Below are 12,098 nucleotides of genomic sequence, written 5' to 3'. Positions count from 1 at the left end.
TAACAACTACTCTTTGTCTTAAACAAAGTTGCAGTGACTGAAAGCGTCTCTCCTTCCTTTTTACACAATTTCGTGGTGGCCAATCGATCGATTCTTCTCAAGAACATTATAGTAGGCCGGTTTTCCATCTACAACGTTGCACTTGTTTGATTTTCAACCTCCAATAGCTTTGCAGTATTTTGTATGAGCTTTCTTATCTTTCTAACGTATATGTGTTTTTTCTAGAAATGGAACTTGGAAATTACTGTTATTTATTTATAGATATAATGTTGGAACTCATCCAATCTGCCACATTGCAGATAATTGGGCATTTGAGACAAATCTCAATGGGCTATTGAGCCAGAGACCTTTGCCCTTTATTGCTTGTTCCCGAATAGGAACCAGAATCGGACAGGTATGTACGAGTACCAATTTTCAGAACCAAGACGAGACTTGGTCCGGTTCTGGATCACACTAACAGTACTTGGAACCGAAACCAGAACCGAACCGAATACCTGGTTCTGGACTGATTGACACCCTTAGGTACATGGGTCCGAACTCAACTCCCAACTATATTGAAAAAAAAGATAAAATGGAATATGGATAATGGGTTAAATGTAGCCTCTCTGTTATCAGTTTGATCTTGTTATGAACCTCCACAACATGGAATATGGATTATGGAGTGTCAATATTAGTAGTTTAATTCCCACTTAATAAACTAAAATCATATTATGTTCTTTTGGAAATTATAAAATTTGGGTGTAATTAATAGTTTAAGACAATTTGTATAGTTAAATGTATGTACATTGCATTTTTTCAGTCTCATACTCAAAAAATCGAAATGTTTAAAACACGTAGCTTTCGTTTTCATCTTGTTTCCATTTTTTCAAAAGTTTGACCTTTTTTTTGTTGTCCCGTTCAAGTTTTAAACTGTTTAAAACATGTCTATAATGAACAACTTTCATACCGTTCCCGTTTTAAATAACTATGGTCGTGGTAGCTAAGTATCAAAACTAAATCTGATGTTTTAGATGATGTATTCTCTTTGTTGTCTTAGAGTTTTCTTTATTTTTCAGTAAAAAAAAAAAAAAAAAAAAAAAGAAAAAAAGAAAAAAAAAAATTTAAAGATGTCCTTTTAACCTTATCTTTAGCCAATACCATAGAGAATTGCCAATGTCTCTGGTTGGTCCAATTGTTTCTTTATGGAAAATAATAAATAATAAACTTGACATTCATACCCATTCCAGGCTTCCAGAAACTTCTCATGGTATCCATGGTATCCGTCTAACACATTCTCATGAACAATCAAGGTTTAAGATCTTGATCTCGTCCCTAATCTTGCTAAGCTAAAAAAGAGAGATCTCGGCAAGATCTTTTCCCCGGTTGATTCGGTGGTTGATCTCGGTGACCATATGGTATTTGTAACTCCTCCGTTCACCTTATTTTAGGCCTTCTAAACATAGTGGAAAACATCAACTTTTTAAAAATCAAAGATAAAATAGTACTTTGACTTCGTACCCTATGTAAGTAGTCTTCGACTCTTCAGACCCTAGGATAGTATGCTCTATACAATCAACATTCCACACATAACACAACATCTAATACTTTTAGAAGTTAGAACACATATAATCAATTTAAAAGTGTAAATAGTCATAATAATTTAAAAGACTTAATAGATAATTACTTAATTGTTTAACAATTAACATTGATGATTGATGACTAGTGAGTAATATTCACATACATTAAAATGATACAAAACAAGCCACACAACTACATAAGTAAAACACATATTACACAACACATGTAGATATTTTTTTACCTAAAACTCTTCTAGAGAAGAAAAGCATCTCCAAATGTGGATGAAGAAGTGATGTTCTCCACTCTTTAAGCTTCAATGTAGTGTAGGAATGAAGTTTAGCAAGCAAAAGCAACAAAATCCAATCAACAATGTGTTTTTTCCTCAAAGTGTGGCGAGAGAAGCAAGTTCTAGGCTTGATCTCAACGAGATGGGGTCGAGTTTTGGCCTTTTTAACATGTGGTTTGGTGTGGTTCAAGCGAAACCTTGAGACCTCGGTTGAGATATGGCTGATTTTGTGTATCGCCTCTCATCTTGTCTAGGAAAATAAAAAAAGACAGAGGCAGAATCTCACCAAGATCTTAAACCATGTGAACAATTGACAAAATTAAATTGAATATTTTGAGAAAGCAGAAAATCGTTGGTTGGCCAATAACTAGTGTTAAATGCCTCTTTACATGGTTTTACAACTCTATTATCTTTCAGAATCTTCAGCAGCTAGCTAGGTGAATGGAGTGTTAATTAGGTTTTGATCTAGTGGAGTAGTAGTTTTCTTCTTCATTGTTCAATTTGAGTTATGAATTAGCAATGAGGATTCTTTCAGAATGGTTTAGCATTTTAATCAGTTTTTGCTTTGACTGTCTATGTATTTAGCATGAATTTTCCTGGAGACCTTTTAGAAATTTAATGGCTTACTTACACTGAAGAGTAATAAAAATGTCAGAAAGAAGTCATGGCTTGTTCTCAATGGGTTTGCTTGCATTAGTTTGATGACTTGCTCCTGCACAGATTGACGATGTTCAGGAGCTCAGTTTCTGACATTTTTGGGTACCCAATATTCTTGATATTTCTTGTTCTCATTTATCATTGCAGGGGTATATATGCATTCAGATTGTAGAACACAAAACAACCTATAAGACAAGAGAGAGATATATAACTGCCACCACAAATCAATCCATCAATTCAAAGCTGAAGCCGGTGATCATTTGCACAAACTATATAAAAGAATTTTGCACTATAACATTACGTATCACTACCAATTTGATATGAACTCTTTGACACAGGTAAACAGCGAAGGATTTTTTCATATAGAAATATGGTACTATGACTCAATATTACTGTGTATCAGTATCTGTACAGCAGATTGACATCGTAAATATTTAATTACAATCTCAAATTCATCCTTAATAGGCGAAATTTTCTGGTTCTCCCTCTATTACATTGATACAGATGAACAAGAAGATACTAGCACAGGAAAACAAACTAGAAGACTATATATTTATTTTTTTGTTCCAGACTTAAAGCAAGCAGGACAGACCATTTGCTTCAGATTAATCATTGAAGAGTTCATGAAACCAGTCCAATCGTCCCATTTAATCATACTATTTGAGACATCCATCTTTGCTTAGCCACAGTGACACTGCTGCCCCAAACATGTTGCTTGAACAAAAATAATTGTACCCCTAGGGAGTTGCCCATAGACTGCTTAAGAACACTGATCAGTTGATTGGGGTTGATTTCCATAATGGGATAGGGTTTAGTTGGTCCTGACAGCTCCAGTAGCCCAAAATCTGTTAGTTTTTGATACAATCTTGGATCTTTACTCATGTTAGAGGAGCTCTTCCACAACCTCTGTGAAGGGCTGAAGGGAATCAAATGTTAATTGAGAGAGATCTTCTCAATTTACACGTATCACAAACAATTATCTTCATTCTGCTGCAATTTCCTTCACTGCCACCATCCACTATTACAGTCATAACCGAAGGCGCCGATATCACAATTTGTCCAATCATGGTTACCATTCCTAACATATGAAGAGGTTTTCTTTCTTTCTTTCAATCATTTATGAACCTTATGCACTTAATCCCCTTCTCTGTCGTTTCTTTCGGTAAATCCCCCTCTCTGTCTCCACAACTCTAGCAGTAAGAAACGATTAACTTCTAAGAATCTCAGTTAAATTTTTGTCTTAGAGCCAACTTCAAGGTTTTCGAGAAAGACGATTCCCAGCATATTCATGGATTTCAAAATGGCAGCAGCTTCAGGTTCCTTGCCTGCGAACTGGTAAAGATGAGTAGCAGCACTCAGTATAAATCTATCTGGTTCAACAGTCCCACTAACATGTTCGAAGAAGGAAATACCTTCCTCCAGATAACCATAATCCATGTAACCCCTCAGCATAGTTCGGCAAAAGGCTAGGTCAGGAGTCAAACCAGCTCCCATGAGCTTTTTGTATAGCCTTTCAGCCTCTTCAATTAATCCTGCTTTTGTGAAGGCGAAGAGTAGGTGGTTATAGTGAGCACAAGAAGGCAATATCCCTTCTCTCTGCATGGAGCTGATGGTTTCCTCTGCCTCTGAGTATTTGCCACTCCCTGTGTAAGCTCGAATAAGTGCAAGGAAGGTTAAGGAATCAGGAGAGCAACCATTCTCCTGCATGGCTAGGAAAAGCTTTTCTGCTTCACAGTCAAGCCCAGCTGTAGCATAAACATTGATCATGATGTTGTAGCTTACCTGCATCACCCCCCAGGATTTTTTTGTAAGGTAAAAACAGAAAATTAGTAACATGGCAGGTCAACAATTTTATGGATTTGAGGATCCTCCAAGTCCTGAGATTTATGGCTTAGAAATCAAACGACTTTAGAAATGGGTTGTTTTATTTATTTATTTTTTTTTTTTGGGGGGGGGGGTGTGGAGGGTGGGGGCTGGGGACTAGGAATATTACATTTTAGTATTATCACATAAAGTTCCAACCCCCCACCCCAGCCCCCAAGAAAAAAAAAATGACAAAAGAAATCCTTTAATGATTTAAATTGATCTGATAAATTTTCATAGATGCATACCTTCCCAGGTTTTATTCCTTTTTCCTGCATCTTGCTGAACAAAATGGATGCCTCTTCACTCTTACCTGTTAAGAGTGATTATAATACGCACAGAAGGTTAATATAAGCAATAAAGAGATATATGGCTGACAAAAGAAAACAAGCCAATGTTCCACAGATATGAATAGTAGCACTTCAGAAGTCCTTTTATATAATCTATGCTCATGTATAAACAAAATAACTAGCTAAGAACTCTGCATCTTCCATTGCCCCTTCCTTCTGGGTAGTACATAATCTGCGTGCTATTTACACCCAAGATCAAAGTTTAAAGTACCGGTTCCGCGTATCGTATCAGAAGGGTGGTTCTAAGAGACATATCGTATCGTATCGAAGAGACACAATATACACGATACACATGAAAATGTTCAAGAAAAGTATGGAAATTCTTTGGATACAGGCAAAATACAGTTTAGAAGTATAAAACACTATAAATAAATATAGGTAAAACCTATTTTATAAAAAGAAGAAATTATAAGGAGACTAGTGCATTCAACTGATTACGTATAAAGGATGAGGTCTCTTACATGCACTGATACCAGAAAAAGATGTGATTTTCCGATTTAGGGTTAAGATGCACACATCATTGCAACCAAAAAAAAAGTCAAAAAATTTCTAATGCAATCATTCAGGTTGTTTTTCACTAATATAGTGATCCATTGCAAACACAATACTAAAAATTAATATTTGTGAAAAAAAAATCAAAGTTTTGATAGATAAATTTTCTTGCACAAATTTGGTTTTGATCCTGTGATTGAAAGCTATTTAATCCCTAAATGATGTTGAATCAACACTACTAGATTCTCAAAGTACTTTTCTCACTATGGTCATCTGAGACACTACTGTGTCAATATTGATGCGATAATCCAATGTTTCCTGATGCCAAAAAAAATAAAATAAAATAATAAATAATAAAAAAAGATTTTCAAAATACTGTATTCATAGAAGAGAGCTCTTAAGAAAACACTTTTAGATTGCTAGAACATGAAGCAGTAATAGTAGCAGCGGAGTTCAAGACATGAAGGGCATATTTCATTCTCTTCCCCCATAAGTTTGTGGAATCAGAATATGCAGTCTAATGTGGAGTTTCAAAGTTCTGGCATTTATAATCCACAAGGTTCACAGCATTGGACGAATATACCATTCAAACCAAGGGGAGCCCCCTGGTGGGCATGCTGGGGGTTTCTAATGATTTTTTACGCCTAAATCAACAATTTAATCTTAAGGAGCTAGAAAAGAGTAGTTACCAGCCTTCCCATAATAGCTGATCAAATTGGTGTATGCCTTCTCATCCAAGGAATCACCCAAGCTGCTTGCCATGTTGAACATCTCTACAGCTTTGTCTAACTTTCTACCTCGTCCATACACACTGCACACATTATTTACCAGAAAAATGCTAAATAATTTTAATAAGGAATACCACCTCCATGATCCACATGACTCATTTGTTCCCCCCCCCCCCCCCTGGTCCTCTCTCTTTTAACTAAGGAAAGATGCAAAATAAGTACCTTATCATGGTGCTATATGTCTGAATTGATGGAGCAACTCCCAAGGAAAGCATGCGGTCATAAATTTTCACAGCAAAGTTCAATTTCCCTGGAAATTTTGAATATCAGATTTGTTATTTCAAGTTTAAATTCTCTTCTTTGTGTGTGTCTGTGCATGTGCAGAGAGAGAGAGAGAATAACCTGCTTCTAGCATTGCCTTGATAAAAGTGTTGTATGCCACAGTATCAAGCTCCTCTCCATCTTCAAGACTTTTAATGATAATACTCTCTGAGTCTTGGTGTTTACCTGGAAAAAGGACATTATTTACATAGAACAAGGATAACAAATAGATATGGCAAGCAGTAAGCCTTGTAAAAAAGTGGATAGCTAGGTATCAATTAAATACGGGATTATGAATGCTGCTACAGTGACAAAAGAAACAATTTTTTTTTTTTTTTTCTTTTGGAACTTTCTAAAAGCATTATATTGCTATAGTTTGTGAAGTGGGTGAAGTGTAAAATAGTTCATGTTCTATCACCAAAGATGTATGTTTATACATAATCCATCCGAGCAAAGCAATAATGATAAATCTTGAAATGCTGAACCAGACCAATGGAGAATTGGCTTCCAACATGCACAACCAATTCTTTCTCCAAAGCAGAACTACAACAGATTTTGAGTTGGCTAATTGGGGGATTGAAAGATCATATGTCAAATGGTAACTCCTACAAACTAATGATTCACGAGAAATTCAAAAAGGAGTACATATTTACCATAATTAGTCAAAGAATTCACAATTCTGCTGATGGTGACAGCATCCGCAGCATGCCCCTTCTCAACCATTTCTTTGTAAACCTGGCACGCCTCCACTGGTCTACCGCACTTCAAACATGCATCAATCATAGACATATAGACAAGTTTCCCAGTTGCAGGGGAATTAACCACTTTTGCAAAGACTTCTTGAGCTCGTGTCACTTGATGTTGTTTACCATACAAACTGATCATGGAAGCACTAACCACAGCTTCAGGCATGCTGCCTAGGTTTGCCACTTGATTGTAGAGTGCTTCTGCCTTAGATGTATCACCTGTAACAGAGAATTATTGACATCCATCAAGAAGCACCAGAGGCACATCAAACTATTGGCCTGACTCCATCACTAGCATACATAGAGAAGGCATCAAAGAAAGTGACCATTTAGTGACAATGGGAAGAGTTTAGAGGGAATTTTAATAGGTAACTTGTGAGCAAGCATAGTTTGCCTTTTTTTTTTTTGATAGAGAAGGCATCAAAGAAAGAGACCATTTAGTGACAATGGGAAGATTTTAGAGGGAATTTTAATAGGTAACTTGTGAGCAAGCATAGTTTGCTTTTTTTTTTTTTTGGGTTTTAATTTAGTCTTTTTTATTTTTCTTTATATCTTTAGCATTTGAGAGAGAGAGGAAGCACAACAATTGTCACTATGTAAAGCTAAAATTTTTCATTGTATTTGTGCATTTATATCTTTATTTGTACTTGCTTCTTTAGCCGTTATTAAACAAAAGAAAGAATAAAGTCGCAGTTACTATCGTCAAACAGAAATGGGAAGAAGAAACACAAAGGACAAAATATATCAAAAAATAAAATAAAATAAGACAAAGGACATTAAGTCAGATTCTTGCCTTCCCTAATAAATTTGCTGATGAGTTGATTGGCTACTGACAAGCCACCAGTAGTCTCCAACAACATCTTTAGAATATATTCAGTCTTACCGGCATTGCCAACTGCCAAATACAAACTAAGCATCAGACCCAGAGCCATCAAGTCAGGTTGTTTCAAGTCATCATATGTATTATCATAATTCTCTAGTTTCTTTGATTCTCCATACATAACCATCAAGCATGTTTGTGTGAATTTATCCAATCCTATATTCCCCATTTCTATTAATTGTTCGGCATCTCTTAGCATCCCCTCTTTGCAACAGAACTTCAATACTGTCTTGTACAGGTCCTCATCAAATTGAACTCCTCCTTTCCTCATCCCAACAATAAAGGCCTTTGCCTTTTCCAGAAAACCCAGTCTAACATACAAACCAAGCATGTCCTTGCAGGAAGCTGCATCAGGAACTCCCGTCTTAGATAGAGCCTGGAATGTAGCTTCAGCAGATCCCACATCTTCCTTCAAAACATAACATTGAAGTAATACAATGTACGCAAATCTAGAGAACCAAATATTCCTAGTCCGCATCAGCTCCAAAATATGCAAAGCTTTATCAAAATTCCCCGCATTCAGATGGACCTGTGCCATTGTTACGTAAGTTTTCTCATCATTAAGTAGGCCTAACTGCTCAATCTCTTGAAAAGTCTTCTCTGCATCCTCATACAGACCAAGTTTGCCATATATCCTAACAAGTAAACCATAGATGACTTCATCAATGGCAATATTATTGTTCTGCATCTCTGAGAAGAGAGAAAGAGCTTTAGAATAGTCCCCATTTTTATAATATAGAGTTAGGAGTGAAGCACAAGTGTAGTTACTAGGAACTATCCCCTGAGATCTCATGTCCTCGTAAAGCTTCAGCGCTTCATCTCTAATTCGGTGCTTGGCACTTAAGCTGATAAGGAGGCTGTAAGTTGCCTCCTCAGGAACAAATCCAGACTTCTTCATCCCATCAAACAGTTCAAAAGCCTCATTTTTGGTACCTTCTTTAGCATATGAGCCAATGACAACTGTATAAGTGAAATGGTTGGGTGCCACCCTTGTGTCGACCATCTGCTGCCACAGCTGGATAACCTTTCCATGAAGAGATCTCTTTTGCAAAGATGAAATCATGAAATTAAATACAGAGACAGAGGGTACTATTTCCCGTTCTCTCACAGCCGAGTAAAATGCCAACATCGCTTTATGGTGTCCCCATCTTGCGTAGGCACAAAGCATGGTACCACAAGCAACTTCATCTGGCTCACATCCTGCTTCAAGCATCTCCAAGAATATCTGTTCAGCAAGCTTGATCTTTCCAACTTGGCCATATATACGCAAAACGATTGTGTAGACAATGACACAGGGCCGATAGCTAAGCTGCATTCACAAAGGCACTTACCTTAACCAGTTTTATGATATTTTTCCTTCGTTTCCACATATAACATTAAACATACAAGTGGATTTGATCCTGGCCAAGTTTTTATGACTCCAGAAAAAAAAGAATTCAGGAACTAAAAATTAAAACTTGCAACCAATATAATTCTTTCAAATCTTCAGCACTCATTTTCAAGAATCAAATCCCCAGTGAAATTCAACAACTAACAGTAGACAATCGTGCGGAAAATTAAGGCAACAAACGATAAAGTAACTAATAGAAATGATTTGTCCATTCTCTGCTCAATTTTCAGCTTCTACCAACGCAATATATTATTCTAAATATCTATAGAAGCATTGAATTTTTTATTTTTTATTAGTTTTTTGGGGGAAAAAAAAAATCCTCCTTTCGTAGTATACTTTCCACCAAGTCTAATATGAAACTGTGAAACACATCAATCAAATGCTCTCCTACAATCCATTGATCAATCTCATCAATTTACAGTTAAAAGAACAAAGTTCAAAATATCATGCGAACCGAAATCAAACTGAGTCTAAGTTTAATGGCACTTCTTCAGTTTCTCTACATAATAAATAGTAAACCAAAAAAACCCACCTGCAATTTCATCCAAGCAAAGAAATCACGGACTTGCCTCCACCCCTTCTGCTCCTTCAACACGACACACATCTCCCGGAACGTTAACTTCGTAACGAAAGAAGCCATCACTTCTCTCATATTGTATGACCCTTCAGGCTTCGTCGAGAGATTTCGAACAATTCGAATCGCAGCAACGACATGTTTTCCATACAAATGCCCATCCCTATCGTCTTCCAGGTACTGAATCATCTGCTCCGGCGTCCTCTGAATCCATTTGGGTGTCTGAGCATGGGAGCCTTGATTCCTCCTCAGTACACTCAAGTAACGAGCCTTGGCTTTGATAATCCGACGAGCGTTATCGTCGGAGAGAGGCTTCTTACGATGCTTCTTGTAAGCTTTAGGGTTGTAATTTCCGTTTCCATCACTAAGAATCCAAGGGTCTGGAGTGATGGAGCAGAGGATGATTCTTGGGCGTCTGCGACGTTTTGATGGAGGAGGAGAGGTAAGTGTTGTTGAAGAAGTAGGAAGAAAAGGGTTTGGAAGAGAACCCATTAATTTTTTTTCCTAGGGTTTCTATTGAGGGTTTAAGGGAAATGGAAGATTTTCAGTTGTGCTCGCCATTAGAGAAGAAGATAAAATGCAGAGGGACCTCAGAGCTGGGTTTTGAAGAACGGAATCGGGATCATCCGGGTGGTCCCGCCGATTCCGATCCGATTTTATACTGCATCGTTATGATTCGGTTAAGACTCGGCCAGCCAAATTCTGCATTAACCCTTGAAATGTAGTACAAATTACAAAATACGAATTAACCACCCCGGTTCGCCCGGAATCAGAATTGGCAAGTAAGTGACCCAAATAGATTACAGACCATTTTTTATTTTTTAATGTAGAAATAATTAAAAGTCGAAATTGAAAACTAAGATTCTTTGGCAAGGGATCTCCGTTAAGTGAATCTTTTTGCTATGCATGGACTAGCAGCCGTTGTTATTGCCCCCATCGTCTCCCCTTCCACTGCGGGATCTATTATTAGAAGAAGAAATTTCACTCTTCTCCCTTGAATGTTTCATCTATTACATTCAGACCCCTGTGAAGTTTATAATTATAAACATACCTTGTGGTGTTAATACTGTTAAGATCAAATGTTAAATGTCTTTTTTACAGTCATCCCCTTTGTGTAAATATTAGAGAACCAACTTATCGTCTGATTCCTTCGAATGAGCCGTTGAAGGAAGAATCAGCCCAGCAGTGTTCCCTCTTTCTTCTCCAACTTCGATCAGGTCTGCGGAGGACCACCATTGAGCTAGCTCAGTGAGAGAACTTGGTTGAGGCATCCAACATTAAAAATATGGAAGAAATTGCACCAGACCTTACAAGCAATTGGACACTCCAAAGTCCATTCTTGCCTCAGCACCAGTTCTACCATCTAAAAAGAATAATCAACGAGGAGTGAGCTTCACAAGCCCAGTGAGGGGTGTACATACAAGCACATGCAAACAAATGATGCAATGCATGCCAAAACAAATTATATGATGCTCATGATCCGATTTTAACAAACAATACCTAGTAAACAATTACTAAGTCCAAGATAAGATACCAGTACTACTATAACATAGATCGTATCCCAGGTCCAAAAAATCCATCGGTCACCCCATAAACCCCTAATGGGGTAACCCCACCCTACAACCTCAGGCCAAGAAAATCCATCGATCACCCAATCTGTAGAACAGTCACGGTCCTGAAAATCCCCTTGTTCACTAGTGTTCTGAGGTAGCCACGGTTCACCAGTGTTCTGAGGTAGGCATGGTCTCGAAAAACCCATCGGTCACCCGTGTGGCATCACAAACATACCATCTCATGGGATTAGCCATTACCTAACTCCCTATTGGCAAGGGGTTTAGCACCATGGTCTTTGAGTCTTAACCAGATGTGTATACCATCATCATTCATCACACACCATACATACACACATCCTCTGATCTCTAGGCCCAGGGTACCGGAAAGAACCTCAGCCACACCATGCCCCAAACCATCAATACCATAGTAATAGTTGTAGACTTCATCCACATAACTTATCTCACTTACCTCTGCAGTCCAAAACCATTCCTCAACATCATCCTTCCATATTCACAAGTTAGTAATAATAATAACACAAGATAAATAAGTCCATCATATCAAACAACATGTATAGCAACAATATGACATGCCATTCATGCAAAAATAGAAATAATGCATTAACACTCCGTAAATAAAGTCAAATATTCACTCACCTCAAAACCCAAATCACATGTGCAGTAGGATTCCTGCAAACAACTTT

General features: G+C 37.4%; 1 protein-coding gene across 2 annotated transcripts; it reads right to left on the bottom strand.

Moving 5' to 3' along the window:
* Positions 1-2,833: 2,833 nt before the first annotated feature.
* Positions 2,834-10,397, bottom strand: LOC122069151 (pentatricopeptide repeat-containing protein At5g27270). Of its 2 annotated transcripts, XM_042633096.1 has the most exons (9): positions 9,803-10,397; positions 7,794-9,189; positions 6,908-7,219; positions 6,336-6,440; positions 6,156-6,243; positions 5,895-6,016; positions 4,612-4,676; positions 3,913-4,282; positions 2,834-3,825 (listed from the first exon to the last, which is right to left on the bottom strand). In XM_042633096.1, the coding sequence occupies exons 1-9, from the start codon at positions 10,334-10,336 to the stop codon at positions 3,728-3,730; spliced, it is 3,090 nt and encodes a 1,029-aa protein (XP_042489030.1). In that variant the 5' UTR covers positions 10,337-10,397; the 3' UTR covers positions 2,834-3,727. The 2 variants fall into 2 exon arrangements, with proteins under 2 accessions (XP_042489030.1, XP_042489029.1); XM_042633095.1 differs by having other exon boundaries at positions 2,834-4,282.
* Positions 10,398-12,098: the final 1,701 nt, after the last annotated feature.

The sequence above is a fragment of the Macadamia integrifolia genome, unplaced genomic scaffold, assembly GCF_013358625.1.
Source record: "Macadamia integrifolia cultivar HAES 741 unplaced genomic scaffold, SCU_Mint_v3 scaffold538, whole genome shotgun sequence".
In the NCBI taxonomy this organism is placed as follows: domain Eukaryota; kingdom Viridiplantae; phylum Streptophyta; class Magnoliopsida; order Proteales; family Proteaceae; genus Macadamia; species Macadamia integrifolia.
Note: the sequence above shows the minus strand (reverse complement) of the source record. Positions and strands in the feature narration are given on the sequence as shown.